This window comes from Coptis chinensis, chromosome 5 (genome assembly GCF_015680905.1).
Source record: "Coptis chinensis isolate HL-2020 chromosome 5, ASM1568090v1, whole genome shotgun sequence".
Taxonomy (NCBI): Eukaryota; Viridiplantae; Streptophyta; class Magnoliopsida; order Ranunculales; family Ranunculaceae; genus Coptis; species Coptis chinensis.
The window spans coordinates 82050267-82069559 of record NC_141460.1 but is presented as its reverse complement, the minus strand read 5'-3'; the positions used below and the strand labels follow the sequence as shown (position 1 = coordinate 82069559).

The 19293-nt window shown below is 35.5% G+C and overlaps 4 protein-coding genes across 4 annotated transcripts; 3 read left to right on the top strand and 1 right to left on the bottom strand.

Moving 5' to 3' along the window:
• Positions 1-6225: 6225 nt before the first annotated feature.
• On the top strand, positions 6226-7701 carry LOC147499312 (S-adenosylmethionine decarboxylase proenzyme 4-like). The gene is given in 2 exon segments (XM_086559115.1): positions 6226-6904; positions 6906-7701. Coding segments are annotated over 2 exon segments (1026 nt in total). The 5' UTR covers positions 6226-6305; the 3' UTR covers positions 7333-7701.
• Positions 7702-8857: 1156 nt separating this feature from the next.
• On the top strand, positions 8858-11165 carry BSM (Mitochondrial transcription termination factor family protein). Its single transcript, XM_086561134.1, has 2 exons — positions 8858-8990; positions 9254-11165. The coding sequence occupies exon 2, from the start codon at positions 9281-9283 to the stop codon at positions 10844-10846; it is 1566 nt and encodes a 521-aa protein (XP_086417260.1). The 5' UTR covers positions 8858-8990; positions 9254-9280; the 3' UTR covers positions 10847-11165.
• A 51-nt stretch (positions 11166-11216) lies between these two features.
• On the bottom strand, positions 11217-13606 carry LOC147499310 (uncharacterized). Its single transcript, XM_086561136.1, has 3 exons — positions 13103-13606; positions 12464-12578; positions 11217-11740 (listed from the first exon to the last, which is right to left on the bottom strand). Exons 1-3 carry the CDS (start codon positions 13567-13569, stop codon positions 11459-11461), a joined length of 864 nt encoding a protein of 287 aa, XP_086417262.1. The 5' UTR covers positions 13570-13606; the 3' UTR covers positions 11217-11458.
• A 2410-nt stretch (positions 13607-16016) lies between these two features.
• On the top strand, positions 16017-19229 carry LOC147499309 (putative protein phosphatase 2C 35). Its single transcript, XM_086561135.1, has 6 exons — positions 16017-16351; positions 16717-17681; positions 17806-17937; positions 18033-18271; positions 18345-18406; positions 18948-19229. The coding sequence occupies exons 2-5, from the start codon at positions 16752-16754 to the stop codon at positions 18358-18360; spliced, it is 1317 nt and encodes a 438-aa protein (XP_086417261.1). The 5' UTR covers positions 16017-16351; positions 16717-16751; the 3' UTR covers positions 18361-18406; positions 18948-19229.
• Positions 19230-19293: the final 64 nt, after the last annotated feature.

The following is a 19293-nucleotide window of genomic DNA, read 5'->3' as shown; positions in this document are numbered from 1 at the left end:
GAGCTTTTTACATTGATTTGGATTGAAGGGGTTGACCACCAAAAAAGCTTGAGGTGGCGACTACTAGAAAGATACAGAATGAGATGGTTCATGGTTGTGTGCTTTGGTTGGTCAGAGTGGAGATGGTGTGTACTTTAGATTTTCTGTTTCTTTTTGGGCTAATATGCTAGTGTGTGATGTTGGTGTGGTTGAGATTGGTTTGTTAGTTAGTTTTCATGCGTGCGCGTGCAGTAGCCAAGAATGGTGTGATCATGATCATCGGGGTAACCAAGCACCATAATACCACATCCATGAAGCATATCTTGAATCATTTCCCTTGTGACCTAAAAATTGGAAATAGTAATTATCTATAACACACCATTCCACATCATTACCTTCCCATCCGAGCTTATCGAACAGAATATGTTTCTTTTTTTTCCCTTGAGATAAGATGTTGTATGAATGTATGTAATAAGTTGGACAATGACCTCATAATGAGACATTTGATGTCATTTTTCACATCTGTTGTCCACCTTCTGAGCTCATAACAATCACCTTTATTTGAAGTTACTACGTTGAGTGCTGTGAAGATTTATCCGACTTTTATTATTAGGTCGTGTAACAGTGATTTCAGTTCAGAAGTAGCTATATATACTCCAAAACATTATGATTTAGTTCCCTCATTCATATACTTTGCAAGATTATCCAGCAAGAATAGATGACAAGTACAGTACGCTCGTACTTCATACTGGAGAAGCTAGATCAATAATATTCTTCACATACATAAGCCGTAAGGGTATAATAGTTCAAAACTTTAAACAGACATCAATCTAAATATCTAATGTAAACTAACTACGCGCCCTGTACATTTCATATTCCGCAAATCATCAAAGTCAAAACAGCAATTATATTTACGCTTTATCTAATTGATAGTATGTCAGGCTCCAACATCGCATCATTTTTACCACTATTTGGGATAATATGGTGTACATAAGTACATTTACTTTTATTATTCTAATTATCACGTACACTTATATATCATACAGAAAAACATATGATTTTTATATTAATGATAATTATTATACTAATGTAATTGCAACTGCACTTATAATTACCACTATCACTAGGCTTTTTTTCAATTACAAGGCACGCTACTGTGAGAGTTTGTACGTCTATGGTACTAATTGACTGTTTACTGTTATATATGTACTGTACCATTATTCCAATAATTCTCTATTAATTTCATTTCATGCAACAATATATATACATATACAGGCTACGTTGACATCTTATTTTGATACCTTATTTTGAGATCCACAACTTACACAATGAATTAAGGGCTGATTTTTTGTAGAGAAGATTTTCCTACCATAGATCGAATCTCCACAAAATATCAAGACATTTGAACATGTCTAACCTCGTCAAAAGTTGTGTTTAAGTTCGATATTTAAGTTCGATATATATATAGATCATGCTACGTTGACATCTTATTTTGACATCCACAACTTACACAATGAACTAAGGGCTGATTTTTGGTAGAGAAGATCTTCTTACCATATATGGATCGAATCTTCACCAAAATATATATATTGCTTTTAAAACAACCTTAAATAAGTACCAAATCTAAAACAACTCACAACTTTACCTATAAAATGATTTTAAACCTAATTTTTTGTGGATATGATCTACTAACCACAAATAATATCTCTACAAAAATTCAACTTGTTTGACAATTTTTAACATTGACAAAAAATGATTGCAAAAACTAGACATTTCTGGACCGTTAGATATTTTTTCAAAAGTGGACAACAATTTTTATCTAAATTAGAGGATATCAAACGAGTTGAATTTTTGTAGAGATGTTCTTTATGGTTAGTAGATCATATGCACAAAAAATTATGTTTTAAATTATTTTGTAGGTCATTTTTGTAGAAATTATTTTAGATTTGGTACTTATTTAAGGTCATTTTTGGAGTCGGGCTATATATATATATATATATAGAGCCACTCCATCAACTTATAAATTGAATTAAAACCTGATTTTTTTGTGGATATGTATAACATTGCGAAAACTAGTGTTCAATTTAATCAGTTTGATTAAATTTAATATCTTATAAATAGATAGTATGCCCACAAAATTTAATCATATTTGGATATGTATAACATTGCGAAAACTAGTGTTCAATTTTAAATGTTTATCTAACATTCTAGAATTTTCTGATTTCATAATAACATTTGATTGGGTTATACGTATTTGAATGAGCCGAAATTTGGTGGGCAAGTTATTCATGGTGGGGAAATCATATCTATAAAATATCAACCCTTAATTCAACTGGTAGGATGAGATACGATCTTGTACGTTTTGGGAGTGGCGTTATCTAGGGGTGGGCAATGGGCCGGGTCGGGCTAGCCCGGCCCTAAACATTTAAAGCCCTTCAAATATTAGGGCCGGGTTGGGCCGGGTCACAAGTCTAAACCTCAAGCCCTTACCCTACCCTAAGCCCTCTTTAAAGGCTTTAGGGCCGGGCTTTAGGGCCGGGCCTATATATTTTCTTTTTTTTTACTACATCAGTTTTAAAACTCATTTATATTACAAAAATGTACAATAATCTACAAACTCAAAGTCCAACCAATCTAGTAATAATCTTGTCTAAGTCTAAAAATTTAAAATGCACATCCACAATCTAATGAACTGAAGTACATCGAGAGTTCGGAATTTGTTCTTCCTTGTACTCAAACCTCACTAAAATTACATTTTAAATTGAAATACATAGACAAATAATTATATTATCATTTTAAAGGAAGAAGTAATAGATATAAAGAAAAAACATAATAGTTTTGGTTAAGGGTCATGGAAGTTGTTAAACTATTTGTAATATCATAAATTATTTCTATAATAGATTCAAACAAATATAATATTATCTTTCTTCTAATTTAAAAGTGATTCAAGCTTTGTATATGGAAATGAAAATATTGGCTTTTGAACAAGTGATGGAGAAAGGTTTGAGATTACAAATGTCATTTTTTTGACAAAGGTTGTTTTTTGGTTTCTATGTTACAAATGTCTGCTCTGTATTTTGGTTTAATGGTGTGGAAGGAAATCTTTAGTTTTAGACTTGGCTTGGATGTGAATAAAAATATAATTTATAAGAAATAAGTGAGAAAAAGAAATTGAGAATAATAAGTTATGGACTTTGACTTGATGATCAAAGGAATAAAGTCTTTATTTTTTATTAGGCTAGTGCTCATTGTTCTTCATGGTACATTAAGTTGACAAGTTTTTGTTATATAAGACAAGTTATTGGAAGTACCACTTGGGTGTAAGTGATAAATTACAAAGGACAATGTTATTTTAATTGAAAATATTTAACAAAGAGTTAGACAATTATGGTATGTGTATTTATAGTGAAAGTGTGAAACAGGGCCGGTTAGGGCTTGGTTAGGGTCGGGCCTATGTTTTAGAATCTTAGCCCTAGCCACCTACTAGAAGGCATTAGGGCCTAAACTCCTCGTGAGGGCTTTAGTTGTGAGGGCTTTATAGGGCTTAGGGTCGGGTCGGTCAGGGCCGGGTTAGGGTCGTTAGGGCCAAATTTCCACCCCTAGCGTTATCCCTCCTCATATCAATATCAATCAATATATTAATATTAAAGCTCCAACAATAGATATTTTTTTAGCTCTCTTAATAGTTCACGTCATCAACTCCTATTAAAACAGGAATTCATTCTCTTATTATAATGAGAATTCCTCCCCTATTTTAATTAAAATGGGATCCCTCCCCTAATTAAAAAACATGTTTTTAAAACTTAATTAAAACAATTTGTTGAGAAATTAAAATAGGTTTTTAAGACTTGATTAAAATAATTTGTTAGAAAATTAAAACTAGTTTAGCTTAAAAAACGTGAATCACAATTTGTTATAAAAAAAAAAAAAAAAAAAAAATATATATATATATATATATATATATATATATATATATATATATATATATATATATATATATATATATATATATATAATATATCTGTATTAAAACTAGTTATGATTGTTGAGCAAGTTTTTAAAAGAGCCGGTGCATATGCATGGGTCTACTTTCTAGTATATCAATAATATATCTATATCTTAATATTAAAGCTCCCACAAGGGGTATTTTTCAAACTCTCTTAAAATTTCACGTCATCAACTCCTATTAAAACAGGAATTCCTCTCCTATTGAAAAGAAAAATTCTAACACTTCTAATTAAAACGGGAATCATTCTTCTATTATAATGGGAATTCATCATCTCCTATTGAAAAAGAAAAATCTAGCACTTATAATTAAAACAGAAAATTTTCTCCTATTAAAAACGGAAATCACACTTCTAAATTAAAACAGGATCCCTCTTCAAATTAAAAAACGGGTTTTTAAAACTTAATTAAAACAATTTGTTGAGAAATTAAAGCAGGTTAATTAGCGACGAAAATAGGAATCACGATTTGTTAAAAAAAATTATATGTATAGTTATGATTGTTGAAAAGAAAATTTCTAACACTTCTAATTAGAACGGGAATCATTCTCCTATTATAATGTTTTCCTATTGAAAAAGAAAAATCTAGCACTTCTAATTAAAACGGAAATTTTTTTCCTATTAAAAATGGGAATCACACTTCTAAATTAAAACAGGATCCCTCCTCAAATTAAAAAACGGGTTTTTAAAACTTAATTAAAACAAATTGTTGAGAAAATAGGAATCACGATTTGTTAAAAAATTTATATATATATAGTTATGATTGTTGAGCAAGTTTTTAAAAGAGTCGGTGCGTATGCACGGGTCTACTTTCTAGTTAATATTAAAGCTCCTATAATGGGTATTTTTCTAGCTCTCTTAAAATTTCACGTCATCAATTCTTATTAAAACGAAAATTTCTCTCATATTGAAAAGAAAAATTTCTAGCACTTCTAATTAAAGTGGGAATCATTCCCCTATTATAATGGGAACTCCTCCCCTATTGAAAAAGAAAAATCCAGTACTTCTAATTAAAACGTGAATTCTTATCTTATTAAAAACGGGAATTACACTTCTAAATTAAAACGATATTCCGCCCCCAATTAAAAAAACAGGTTTTTAAAACTTAATTAAAACAATTTATTGATAAATTAAAATAAGTTTTTAATACTTGATTAAAATAATTTGTTAGAAAATTAAAACGGGTTAGCGACGAAAATAAAAATCACGATTTGTTAGAAAATTTATATATGTATCGTTATGATTCTTGAGCAAATTTTAAAAGAATCAGTGCGAATGCATGGGTCTACTTTCTAGTTAATATTAAAGCTCCCACAAAGAGTATTTTTCTAACTCTCTTAAAATTCCACGTCATCAACTTAATAATCTAACGTAAAACGGGAAACACTTCTTCTTTTAGAAGCCAACTTAAAACGGGCAACACTTCTTTTAGAAACCAACTTCAAACGGAACTCTCTTTTGCTCCCACAAAGGGTATTTTTCGAGTTCTATTAAGATTTCACGTCATCTCCTATTAAAACTAGAATTCCTCTCCCTATTAAAACAGAAAATTCTAACACTTTTATTTAAAATGGATTTTTTTAAAATTAAAACGAGAATCCTTCTCCTACTAAAACGGTTTTTTCCCCAATTAAAAATGGGTTTTTAAAGCTCAATTAAAATTATCGTTAGAAAATTAAAATGGCAACTAAAACGGGATTCTTTTTTCCTAATTCAAACGATTGTCATGAAATATATATATATATATATATATATAAAGTTTCAAAAGAGTCGGTGCGTATGTACGGGCCTACATGCTAGTGTGTATATATATTGACAATGCCACCGGTCTCCATTCAATCTTTGATTTGGAGTTTCATTGCTAAATATATTAAAAGGAAATTGAATCCGAATCCTTATTAAAAGTAAATCTTTTACTTTGTTATAATTAAGAAATTTGAAGAAACAAAAAATGGAGGAAATAAATAAATAAACAAAAAGACACTTAAGATAATATACAATTTTAATAGGCACTTCCACTAGAATAATGCGCATGAGCTTAATTTCCGTTCTTGGTTCCTGTCTCATTAAAATCTCACAAATATAATCATCATCTCATTCATTTTGCTTGTAATCATTATTATTGGTTGCCTCACACGCATGCCCTCTCATTCTTCCTTTCTCTCTTTTTCTATGTCTCACTCTATATATATTTCATGCAACCATTCACTTTCACTTGTAATCCAAGTACACTTCTCACTTCTCACTTCTCACTTCTCCTCTGTTCACAACATCAACCTATTCTTCCTATATAGTCATAAGTCATCCATAGTCTATTTATCTATGGCAATATCAGGCTTTGAAGGCTTTGAAAAACGCCTAGAGATAAATTTCTCCGGCGATGATCCAATGGTCAGTATTGGACTCAGGCAACTCGATTTTGAATTAATTGAGGAAGTTCTTGATGCAGTGCAATGCACAGTGGTGTCTGCTGTAGGGAATGAATTTTTCGACGCTTACGTGTTATCAGAATCAAGCCTCTTTGTGTACCCTACAAAGATTATCATCAAGACTTGTGGGACAACTCAACTTTTAAAATCAATCCCACCCTTATTAGCCCATGCTCATCATATGGGCCTTGTTGTATGTGGGTGTAGGTACAGTAGGGGGAGCTTCATATTTCCTAAAGCCCAACCTTCCCCTCACACTAGTTTTAGAGAAGAGGTTATGTACTTGGAGGAAAATTTGCCTAGTAATCTTTGTTTTAGAAAAGCTAGTGTTATGCCTTTAAAGAAGCCGAAGTCTTCACACTCATGGCATGTTTACTCAGCTAGTGATGAACACCATCTGGTGCAACATATTCCTGATGTGTTCACCATAGAAGTATGCATGACTGAATTAGATCGGTTTCTTGCTCGTAAGTTTTTTCGTGTGCCAGGTGATGTCAAACTCCGGTGATTTAGCTGGAAAGGAAATGACAAAATTAACGGGTATTGGCAATATCAATCCAGATGCATTAATATGTGATTTTGGATTCGATCCATGTGGATACTCGATGAATGGTATTGATGGGCCTTATTATTCAACCATACATGTTACGCCAGAAGATGGGTACAGTTATGCAAGCTTCGAGTGTGTAGGGTCAACTTATGATTATGACATTGTTGTAGAATACCTAAAGAAAGCTGTACTAGTCTTTCGCCCTGCGACAATGTCAGTATCGACTACAGGCGCCGCTAATGAAGATGTGTGCACTCGTGTTAGGGATGTCCTTCAGCCACTTGGCCTGAAATGTAGAAGTTGTACTATGGACGAATTTCCTTCAGCTGGAAATGTAGTGTTTCAAACATTTACAACTCGCCGGAAGTAGCCTCAAATTTCAATGCATGTGTCTAGGTTCATGTACTAGACGAATGAGGAAACATATAGGAAATGGAGGCGGTAAAAGGGTTGGCGGAGCAGAGCTAAACACTTCTGGGAGGGCTAAAAGGCAGCGAGTGATATGCCATAAAGTGAACTATGATGTAAAAAAAAGAAGGGATGATGTGGAGGTCTTAAATGGTGGCTTCACCATGATAATGCACCCCACTTAGGTTTGTCACGCCAAAATATTTGGACAATTGTATTAGGGGGAAATCACTCTGTTGAGGACTAAGCTATTGCTACTCCCTCTGGTCTCATGTGTTTCAAAAAGGAGCATAAACACTTTTTTAATCTTATATCTCATTTGCTGCTTTCATTCGAGACCCAAAGCCACAATAAGTTATTATTAAGTAACTAAATTATGAACCAAGATCTCGATCTTCCCCTTTTCATCCAAGAAGGGGTGGGTTCCTGTCAATCAATCACCTGATGATCATCCGGACATGATGTGGTCAAATCTATTTCAGTTTTGATTTTCATTAGAAGCGAAAAACTCACTCTAACTTAAATGTTGGGGCACTCGGCTCAAACAGGATCCATACATATTGCCTCAAATTAGCATAAATTAAGTAATGCACAGGACGCAATCAACTCTTTCAGTTTTTTTATGTTATGAAAATTATTCATATGCTGAATTTTCTACTAGCCAAATTTGTTTTAGGGTAGTAACAACTAGAGACAGCTACTCTTGAGTGAGCATTTTGTTTACTTGGAAGATTATTATGAAAAGAATGCTTATTATGAAAAGTTTCTAATTTCTTTACATATCCCAACTTTCTATCATCAAATCCCAATTTTTTCTAACTTTCTATTACATATCACCAACTTTCTATCATCAAATCCCAATTTTCCTCAAACTCTCTCTCTTCTCTTCAATGCGCGCGAGTGCTTTCCTCTCAGGCGGAACTACTCTTTTTTATGAGCAATGAAATTGTATTAGAATAGGAGAACAGGGAGGGAGGGGGATTACAAAAAAAATAATTGTAAAATAAAGAAAAGGAAATTCAGGACCAAAGTTGATCCTGTCATGGGTTTTGCATCATTATTATGAATGGATAACAAACATACTAGGTAGGCCTCCTACACACCATAACTCATTTGCATTGTCCATTTTAGTCGAATCTGAAATAGGTGCTTGTGGCAGCCTTTCATTTATATAGCCACGGGGTTTACCATAGTACAGTCCTAACTCTTCATTGTTCATTTTTGTGGCATATTTTGCAGCTTGGTCTGCTAAGAGATTTGTCTAGAAGTGCCTGGCACTAATGATACAATAGCCTTTTGGAAATAGTAACAATAGTCCTGACTCGCCCTCAACTGATGTGAGTTTGGGAAAACCATTTTGGGGGCAGTTTAACAGGTTTTTTGGGCAATAAAATAGTATTTTCAGGCAGCTGAGATTTCATGTTCTCTTTGGGAAAAAGGATTGAAGAGGAATTTACACTATTTATTGGACATTCCTCATAACAAAACCGGCCCAAATCCCAGCCCGTTTAACATTTTTGGGCTTAAAGCCCATCCCGTTTTGTCTATTTCTTTCCTTATCTTCCCACTTGAACAAAATCTGTGGCAACTCTTCTTCACTCGTTCCATAAATCATAAAAGGTTAGTCTCTTTTTCTCACTCTGTCTCTCTATATATATTGGTTAAGTAGTTTATCACCTTGAATTCACATTTTATAACTTAAAAAAATCATTTTGGGGCGTTTAATGTTTTGTGTTTCTAGCTCACTATATCTATTATGTTTAATGTATCACAAATGGAATCATTTTATTTGAAATCTGAGTCATTTGGATTCAGCTGTGGACTGAATAAAATGAAGGCGCATTTTTAATTCTTCATGTGTTAAAGCAATTCTGTCCGTGCAGGTTTTGTTGTTTTGCACACACTAAGAAATGAAGGTTCTTTGTCATACCGGCATTAGAAGGCCTTGTTTGATGCTCTCGCATACAGAGTTATCAGCTTGTGTTCCCCAGTTGAATACTCCATGGACCACTCGAATCCCGTATTTCTGTGAAAAGAGAAATGACTCGATAACAAGGATTCAGTATTCAATTGCAGAGAGAACATATTCTTCCAATGCTGTAGATTCGTCTTTGTCAAAGTTAGGTGCCACTCAGTCCGTCCGGCCAGAGAGACGGTCTTCCTCACTTTATAGTAGGCCTAGTCTACTCGACATGAAGAATGAAAGAATAGCAAATCGTGCCAAGGTTTACGAGTTCTTAAGAAGCATTGGTGTTATTCCTGATGAGTTGGATGGTTTGGAGCTTCCTGTCACAGTTGAGGTCATGAGAGAACGTGTGGACTTCCTTCACAAACTTGGCCTCACTCTCACGGACATAAACAATTATCCACTAGTCCTTGGCTGTAGCGTGAAGAAAAACATGATTCCTGTGCTTGATTATCTTGGGAAGTTGGGTGTCCGGAAAGCTACGTTTACAGACTTCTTACAGAGATATCCACAAGTTCTCCATTCTAGTGTTGTAGTAGACCTTGAACCTGTGGTGAAGTATCTCCAAGGAATGGATATCAAGCCCAATGATGTTCCAAGGGTTCTTGAGAGGTATCCTGAGGTTCTAGGGTTCAAGCTAGAGGGGACCATGAGTACGTCAGTAGCCTACTTGGTTGGGATTGGGGTAACAAGAAGAGAGATTGGAGGGGTTCTAACAAGGTTCCCTGAGATATTAGGGATGCGTGTGGGGAGAGTCATCAAGCCTTTTGTTGAGTTTCTTGAAAGCCTAGGAATTCCTAGACTAGCGGTGGCAAGGTTGATCGAGGAGCGGCCATACATTCTCGGATTTGGACTAGAGGATAGAGTGAAGCCAAATGTGGAGGCGCTTCTAGAATTTGGTGCAAGGAAAGAATCACTTGCATCAGTTGTAGCACAGTATCCTGAGATTATAGGTCTTGAGTTGAAGGATAAGCTTCTTGCCCAACAGAAATTGCTCCAGACAACTATTGATGTCAATCCTGAGGATTTTGGTCGATTAGTTGAGAAGATGCCGCAGATTGTTAGCCTTAGTCACTCTCCCTCACTGAAACATATTGACTTCCTTAAAGGTTGTGGTTTTTCCTTGCAACAACTGAAAAAGATGGTTGTGGCATGTCCCCAGTTACTTGCCCTGAATCTCGACATTATGAAACACAGCTTCGACTACTTCCAAACTGAAATGAGCGGGGACTTGACTGACTTGGTTTCGTTCCCGGCTTTCTTCACTTATGGTTTGGAGTCAACTATAAAGCCTAGACATAGGATAGTCGCCAAGAAGGGCTTAGAATGTTCTCTAGGGTGGCTTCTTAACTGCTCAGATGAAAAGTTTAGGCAACGGATGACTTATGATTCCATTGACATAGAGGAGATGGAAGTGGAACCATATTTCGACATGAATACTTTAACAAAACCTAGGGGGAACGAATTATATTCTGAAGATGATGAAGACAGCGATGAAGATTGTGTATAGGCCAGTGCAATGTTTGATTCATGGCTTAAGGTGATCACCTTTCGTGGTGGATTTCAGCAGTATGTGGACATCCTTTAAGTAATACATCTACACCGATTGGATCACCTAAAGAGCATTGCGTACAACAGAATTTGTTGCAACCAAACAGGACCACAGAGAACAAGGGCAATTCGCTCTTCAAAGTGTTAAACCTGTAATGTCAAAGCTCTCGAAAGATTTGTTCTCTTGTAAATTTTCCGTTACTGATCATATTAAAGTAGCATGTACTTTAGAACTAGTTTTGCTGAATGCCAACTGCTCAACTTGCTCCCTTTGCTTATGCATATGTTCCTTCCATGACTTCGTTTCTCCTATATGTTCTTATCACCCATTTAAGTGGACTCATTTCATATTCATTTTCATGATTAATGGTTCAATATCAGCCAATCGTAAAAAAAACCAAGTTAATTACATGGACTGCTCGATATCACAGCCGATATCAGCCAATCCTAAAAGAAAAGCCAAGTTAATTACATGGACTTAGTTATTAGAAAGTCTAAAGTGTATGTGGAGATACAATATGAACAAAAAATGAACAGTAAGAGATCAAAGTTGGTATTCCAAAAGTGCAGCCTATTGTGTAAGTGGCACTAACAAACTCTTAGGCCAAATGACACTTCCTTGTCTAATCTGCCCAAGCGTTCTACTCGATTGCTGATCATGAGGAAATGGTAATTCAGTACTTCCGTAAATAATAGATTTCACATAAACTTTGAAGTTCCCCTTCCCTAGTCTCCTGTTGCCAAATATTGTGACAGGGTCGACATCTTGCACAATACCCTTCGCAACAATATTGAGAGGCCAACCACCACGTAAACCACATTCTTTACCTATGTATCCACTGTCCACCTCTACCTGAATGTTGAAAGGAAATGTTTGTTAGCATCTATGCCCAAAGACGCTATAAAAATGTGTGGAATAGAACCAAAAGAATGATGTTCTTTAAAACATATGATCCCTTTAAAATTCACTATTTTCTTTTTCTTTAAAGGGAGCAACAGTCAAATCTTTAATTTGAGTGGCTGTTTTAGCGGTAAAAAGACAATTATCGCATTGAATAATTCATATGAGCAAGGTGGTACCAAAAGAAGAAGAAGAAAAAATATCTAAGAATACTGAAGAGCAACTTTTTATTTGGAAAATTACTAACCTGTAGAGGACACATTAAATTTCTACATTATAAAATGAATCATGAAGAGGGAATTCAAAGTCTAACACCATAGGTAAAATCAACAAAGAAAAATCAATAAGAGGACCAGTAAGGAGGGTAGCACTGACGCAGCCACCAAAAGACAAAGCTCCCTGTTGCATTCCCTGAACAACAAACTATTGTCCATCAACACAATCGGTCACATACCAAAAACTTTGTATTTTTTCGGTATCTCGTTCCTTTTTTTTTTTTTTTTCCAATTCCCATCATGTTTTAGGACACATTAAATTTCTACATTATAAAATGAATCATGAAGAGGGAATTCAAAGTCTAACACCATAGGTAAAATCAACAAAGAAAAATCAATAAGGTTCTACAACACATACTTGGCGTAAAATTTAGAATCATTCTACTAATGTAGTTTTTACCTGTAGAGGAAAAGCACTGAAATAACCAGCACCACTTTTTGGCACATACGGCTTGGGTTTTCCAATTGGATCACATATTATAACAGCCACCTTCAGATCAGAGATGCAAAGTATCCTGACAAATTTAACACGCACACACACAAATAAAGCCATTATACAGAAATATCATGTCGATCGTTTTGTGAAATACTCTAATCCAAATGGATACTCAATAATTTGATTTAATTTGTAATGGAAATAGTTCTGTAAAAAATGCTTCAGATGTTTAATTTACTTCGAGTATACAACAACAATTAAGTTCAAGAATAATCTGAATTCTGATACAATTTATGGTATAAAAGTTCAAACACACAAGAGATACATAAATTTCCAAGTATTTTTCATAGAGTTAGTCCTTAGCATTTTTTTTACAACCTTTGTGCGAAATACCTTCAAGTTTCCCCTTGATGTACAATAGAATCAATAGTGATAATGCAATACAAGCAATTGTAGTATGATACACATTTTCAATTTGGTTACAGTCCAAACTTCATCAATCAGTATCATGATACCAAAAGTTTGCTATGGTAAAAATTTAGAAAACATTTCTGATCAATAGATAATGACTACAATGATAAAATCTTAGTAAATACGACTTACTTGCGATTCTCAAAGTTCTGGCAAATAAACAGCGAAAACTCAATAAGAGAACCTTTCTGCAACTCCCCAGAATAAGTCAAACAATACTTATGAGGTGCAATCAGTGCTTCCTGAAGATACATTCCATCCGAAAGTTGTACAAAGAACTGTCTCTTGCGAGTAGCCATGGCTACAACTTGAAGAACTATCTTCCTAATATCTCCTTGAATTAACAGTCCTTCATTTATCATTGGTATAACGTTACTAGTTAAACTATTTTGCATTGTACATAAAAACTGACCAGCTTGATTAACAACAGCATTATCTTCTTGTAGTACTTGTCCTCCATTATTATCACATATAATTGCTATTGCATTACTAGGTGAAACAGTTTGAAGTGTATCTTCATCTGATGAGAAACCAGAACATGAAGAAGATATATCTAAATCTCCCATCTGCCATCCTAAATCTTCCACTGATATCTCCATTGTTAGGGTTTTGGAAATTTTCTAGGGTTCCTAATGTGAAAATTTTAGTTTCCATGCAACTCTGGTGGATTATAATATTATATTGCCCAAGCCCATTTCCTGAGTTGGCCTGAATTTGTTCGTCTTTTTAGAGGCAAGGGCCCAAATATTGGTCTCTATTTAAGTGAAGTTTTTTTAATTTCCAACACTGCCCTTCCAAAATAGACAAGAGCAGAAGTTCCTTTGAAATAAAAGTACTCTTTGGTCATTTTCCTTTATTAAAATTTTATTAGTAAATGAATCTCTCACGATGGCTTTCAACTACAACAGAGTGAAATTATCATTTTTGCCGCCACTTCTGGTTTGACACTTTGACCCCTGGACTCGATGGTGGTTCCGTTGTTCGGTGTTCCATTTCATTAAAGGTAACTAACAATGGTTGTAACCCATCAACAACAAAAGCCAAAGGGTGTGTAATGTGAGCGGAACGTTTTTCGTGTTGGATACTGTTGCTCTGACAGAAGGAGGTGGATGGAACACGAATTCTGTTGTGCTACTTCTTGTAGGATGCTTTGGACGCATAGAGGATTCAATTTAACATCCGGGTATGGAGCCTTTTATAAGGGCTTGGCTCTTGGAAAGCTCCTCAAGTAGGTTGGTGAAAGGAGGTCGGGATCTAGACTTTAAGCAAACTATGACGAGATATATATACGGGGTATATGAATGCACTAGAGACTAATGATCAGGTGATGCAGGCAGTAATCAGATTCTGAAGTTTTTACTCTAGAGTATTATTTGCCCCCTGCAACTTCAGAACAGGAGACACCAGAGGATCGGACGGTGGAAGCAATGTTGATTATCAATGATGTGATGTGCTTGATTTTTTATAACAGTTATATTCAAATCCCCAACCTTTTCATTTTAATATTTCTAACTTCATGCATTTTTATCGGCAAGTCTGTTTTTAAAGAGATCAGTAACTCAATTGTATGTAGTGGGATTCGAACCTCAGATTTTAGGGTCATCACCCAAAAAAATTTACCAACTAAACTAAAAGACACTTACTTATATTTTCCTATGCGTGTTTTGGTGTTTTATATGGTGATCGATGCAGGTAATCCGCATCTTCTAAACTTACATATATACACTGCGTGTATTGACATTCTAGTCTTGCTTGTAATATTGGGTATTGTAGTTTAGCGGAAAAAAAATATTGGTTTTGTTGCTTGGCCATGTTTTCTTCAAATTCAACCTATACAATTGTCCAATTAAAGGACAACAACGTACTGCATATATTCACCTTTAGAAGCTGGAACATCAAGATAAAAATGCATGTTCTGAGATAAAATGTGCATTGTACGGAACTCACAAGCGCGTTGCCTATTTAGACTGCTGTCTCTCTCGTGGACTCCTCTTGCTCACAAATCTGAGATAAAAGTGCCCGTCTCAAGTTTGAGTGTATTGTGGGACCACTGGTTGGCTGGTATGCCCAACCTGTGGGTGTTCCAGCACCCCGGATTAAGTCGCAACATGGCTTTCTAAGCTAGTACAGCTGTACAGTATAATTATTTTCCTTCGATTTTATTTTTCTTTTACACTAATTAGGATGAGAACATTTTGAACTCTTAAGAATAATAATCTCACATTGCCTTGCCTGTGTAATTGACTACTTGAGAATGATCATATTAATAACAACTTGTGCACCCTCATCTAGCAAGTTGGTTCTCTAGGTCAGGATGCACTTATGCATTTCAAGCAAACTATAAAGAGAAATGAAAAGAGACTGTCTCAAAACTGAAAATTAGATTGCTTGATTAATTCTGTCCGTATACATTGTCTATTTATACTAAACACTTAACAATGAAAACTAAACTGATTACAGAGAAAAATGTTTGTTACAACTGCCTAACTAACTCAAGCTGACGTGAACTCTTTCTACTGTTTGACTGTTTTTCTAAAGAGTTAAAGAATATTACCCCCACTAGATGAGCTAATTAGGATTTTACTCTACTAGATGGGAAATTAGAGTTCTCCTGCCCCGTGCAGAAAACCCTAATTTCCCTCCATGTAGGGGGAAATTTTAATTAAGTCATCTAGTGGGGGTAAACTAGTTATCCCTTTTCTGAACTGTTGTATTCTCAAATACAACAGCCGCCCAGGTACCTACTCAATGAGTAGTTTAAGTATATACAACAGTAATTGAGGGAGTCAGGGACGTAGGGTGAGTTGCATTCATGTCTTCTCACTAAAAACAAGCAGTTTTTTGTCTTTGAGACTACAAAATGTACTAGATTGTAAGAATGCCAGCTCAAAAGTAGTGTGGGTTTTTAGTGAGTAGCATGCATGCAACCTAAAAATAACTTATCCAATAACCAGAATTAGCTGTCCAAATTTCCAAGCATGAGTATGACAGTGTTAGTACTTAGTATCACCTCAAATACCGTAGTATGTGACATTTGAGTCTTGTCAAATTCATGTTAAACAGTCCCAAAGTAGGAAAACCAATCCCCTAGATTCTTGCTTCTTTGTCTTGAAATCATTTGTCCTCTCCTTTGAGTTTTGGTAACTGTTTTCTTGAAAGTTGAAACAAAGGCTTTGTCCATATACCACTCTACCACATCTCAACACCTTTAGCAGATTCTCTTGTTCAGAGAAGCAACCTCGTTACCTTACAATCAAACTCTTTTTTTAGGCTCTTTGCTTGTTGAAGGAATGTTTCATTAGCAACCTCAAAGTGCTGTCTTTTAGGACATGTTCTTCTCTGCAAAAGAGTAATCTTTACAGAGTCACAACTGGAACAGAGGTCACCTTTTTCACTTTTCTCTTCTTGGGGCATTTTGTTTAGCTTTATTTGGAATTGGGTCTTCTTTAGAATAATGCACGGTTTAGTTTATCACTTTGTCTTGTAAGAGTAGCTTTTAGATTGTTTTCTGCTTTGATTATTTACTATACTCTTGAAGAAAAGATAAATTTCTATAGAAACAAGAGTTTCAGGGGTTGTAACTTGCTTTTTTGCAGTTGTTTCAAATAAGAAGCTATTTCTTAAAGCTTTCTAGGCTCCATCTAGCTAAAACATGTTTCTGTGCAAAAGAGAGCCCTCACTTTTCACCAAACTGTACCTTTAACAATTTCTCCAGTTTGATATCCTCCTGTGGTTGTATGGTTTAGGATTCTTGTGTGTTAGCTCACCTTCTCCTTCAAATATGGGTTGTTATCATGCAAAGTGTTGTAGCCTTCTTCCAAATTCATCCGAAGAGGATCCCGCAGAGGTCGAATTGAATAGAAGCAATGACAACCATCCTAATGAGAGTTATCAGCACATCCACTCAGAGAAATCATTAGAAATTGCCTCTATTCCTTCCCACAACTTCAATTTAGAGTACACCGCGCTCACGCAGCGAGGCTACTACCCTGATTCGCCTGATAAAGAAAACCAAGACTGTTTCTGCATTATGACTCAACTTCAAGGCAATCCAAATCTCCATCTCTTTGGAGTATTTGATGGGCATGGTCAATTCGGTACCGAGTGTTCTAACTTTGTTAAGGATAGACTAGTCGAAATCCTTTCAAATGATCCTACATTGTCAAAAGATCCGGTAAAAGCTTTTAATTCTGCATTTGAAGCAGTAAATTCTGAACTTCACGAAAGTGAAATCGATGATAGTATGAGTGGTACAACTGCAATTGCTGTCCTTGTTAATGGTAACACTCTTTTTGCTGCAAATGTGGGTGATTCAAGAGGTGTGATTGCTGTTAAAAGCGGAGATAGTGTGATTGCAGAGAACCTATCTCGGGACCAAACACCATTTAGAAAGGATGAAAGTGAAAGGGTCAAGCTTTGTGGTGCAAGGGTCTTAACTATTGATCAAGTAGAAGGACTGCAAGATCAAGATATTCAGACCTGGGGTGATAATGAGAGTGAGTGTGGTGATCCACCAAGGCTGTGGGTGCAAAATGGATCATATCCTGGCACTGCATTTACAAGGAGTGTTGGAGATAGTATAGCTGAGAAGATTGGTGTAATTTCTGTTCCTGAAGTATCAATGGTTCAGCTCACGCCAAGTCATTTGTTCTTCGTGATTGCTAGTGATGGAGTTTTTGAGTTCCTTTCCAGCCAAGTTGTTGTTAACATGGTAAGCCCCTTACTTGCTTGCTATTATAAGTGACAAGAATTTGTTTCAGTTCCTATTGCTTCCCTAGCTATTACAATGAATCCACATATATCTCCTCACAGTTCCATGACTCATTTTTATCTAGGTTATGAGATACAAGGATCCCAGGGAAGCATGTGCTGCGATAGCTGGTGAATCCTACAAGCTCTGGTTAGAGCATGAAACCCGAACAGACGATATAACAGTCATCATTGCACACATCAAATATCAACATAATGTATGAATTCAGCACACTACACTGATGGAGACGATCAATCTATTTTACTCATTGGTGACTGACTGCTGTTTACAACTTTCCTTGGGATTCCATAGTCAGGTGTTGGTGTTGGTGTTGGTGTTAGTGATAAAACAAGCAGAATTGATGCAAAACCAGCTTTATCAGAGATGGGGAGAGGACTTACCAGAACATTCATATCAACTGTTGTTAAAGCTTGCAATTCATTAAGAACGAACATTTCCAAGTTGCTATGCCCACAGCATAACATTCTCAACGAACGACGTCCAGCATATGTCGTTCCAACACATCCAGAATACTCGGAAACACCGAAACAGTGAGTTTATCTTTGATAAGCCCTTAGTGAATTTATCTCTTATGAACATGGGATAATTTCTAGTTCATTACAGTGATCTAGCAGGATGAACTTCGATGGTTGTCTCGCAACTTCCAGTTAGGATGCATAATGAAGGTATTGATCTGCTTCGCGAAAAAACTACTTCTATTGCTTTTCTGGAACATCCCTGAAACTGAGACTGATGCTTGTGCCATCCATTGGTTAGGCAATGAAAGGAAGAAAGTAGAGTGAAGTCATTCCTCTAATAAGGCTCTTAGGTATTAGATACATGTTGAGATTATGACTAGCAATCTGGAATGAGACCAATTATATGCCTTGGGAAAGAGTGGATGACATTCAGCTTTTCGTTAGAAGAATTTGAGATATAATGACTCAAATTTGCTTCTGCTAGAAAAGAGTGTACTAATATGACAACTCATGCTATTATGAACATAGAAAAGATACTAAATTGTTGCTAGATGAAACTTAAGAATGTTTACTATGATCCATTTAATTTGCCTGACTCTGCACACTTCATTGATAAATATTCTGAATCGACTCCAAACACCTGGTAAGCTCTAGTTTAGGTCTCCTCTAATGAAACATAGAGTGTGATGGGGAATTGAAAGTGGGCATTTACTTATGAAGTACTGATGAATAACTTCATGGATGACAGGTCACAAATAGCAGTACCAAGGACTTGATGATCTGCACGAGACCCTGTTATGCAACACCATGGTGTCCTACCTTACAGAATAGCAAAGTTGGCTCAATGTATAGGCAAAAGTTAAGAGTTATTATCATTGTAAGGTTAAAAACAGATATGGACAGGTAGAAATGTTCCTCATTATAGATAATAAAATTACAAAACCAACAAGCTGAAACACATTATGCACTCTCAAATGTGCAGTAATGCATCTTTGTTTTGTATATGTTTTCTGTTGGAATTATTCCTTTACTTGGTGGAATTTTTTCTATATATCTAACCCAGATCATTCTTCCAGTGGTTTAGGTAGGAAACA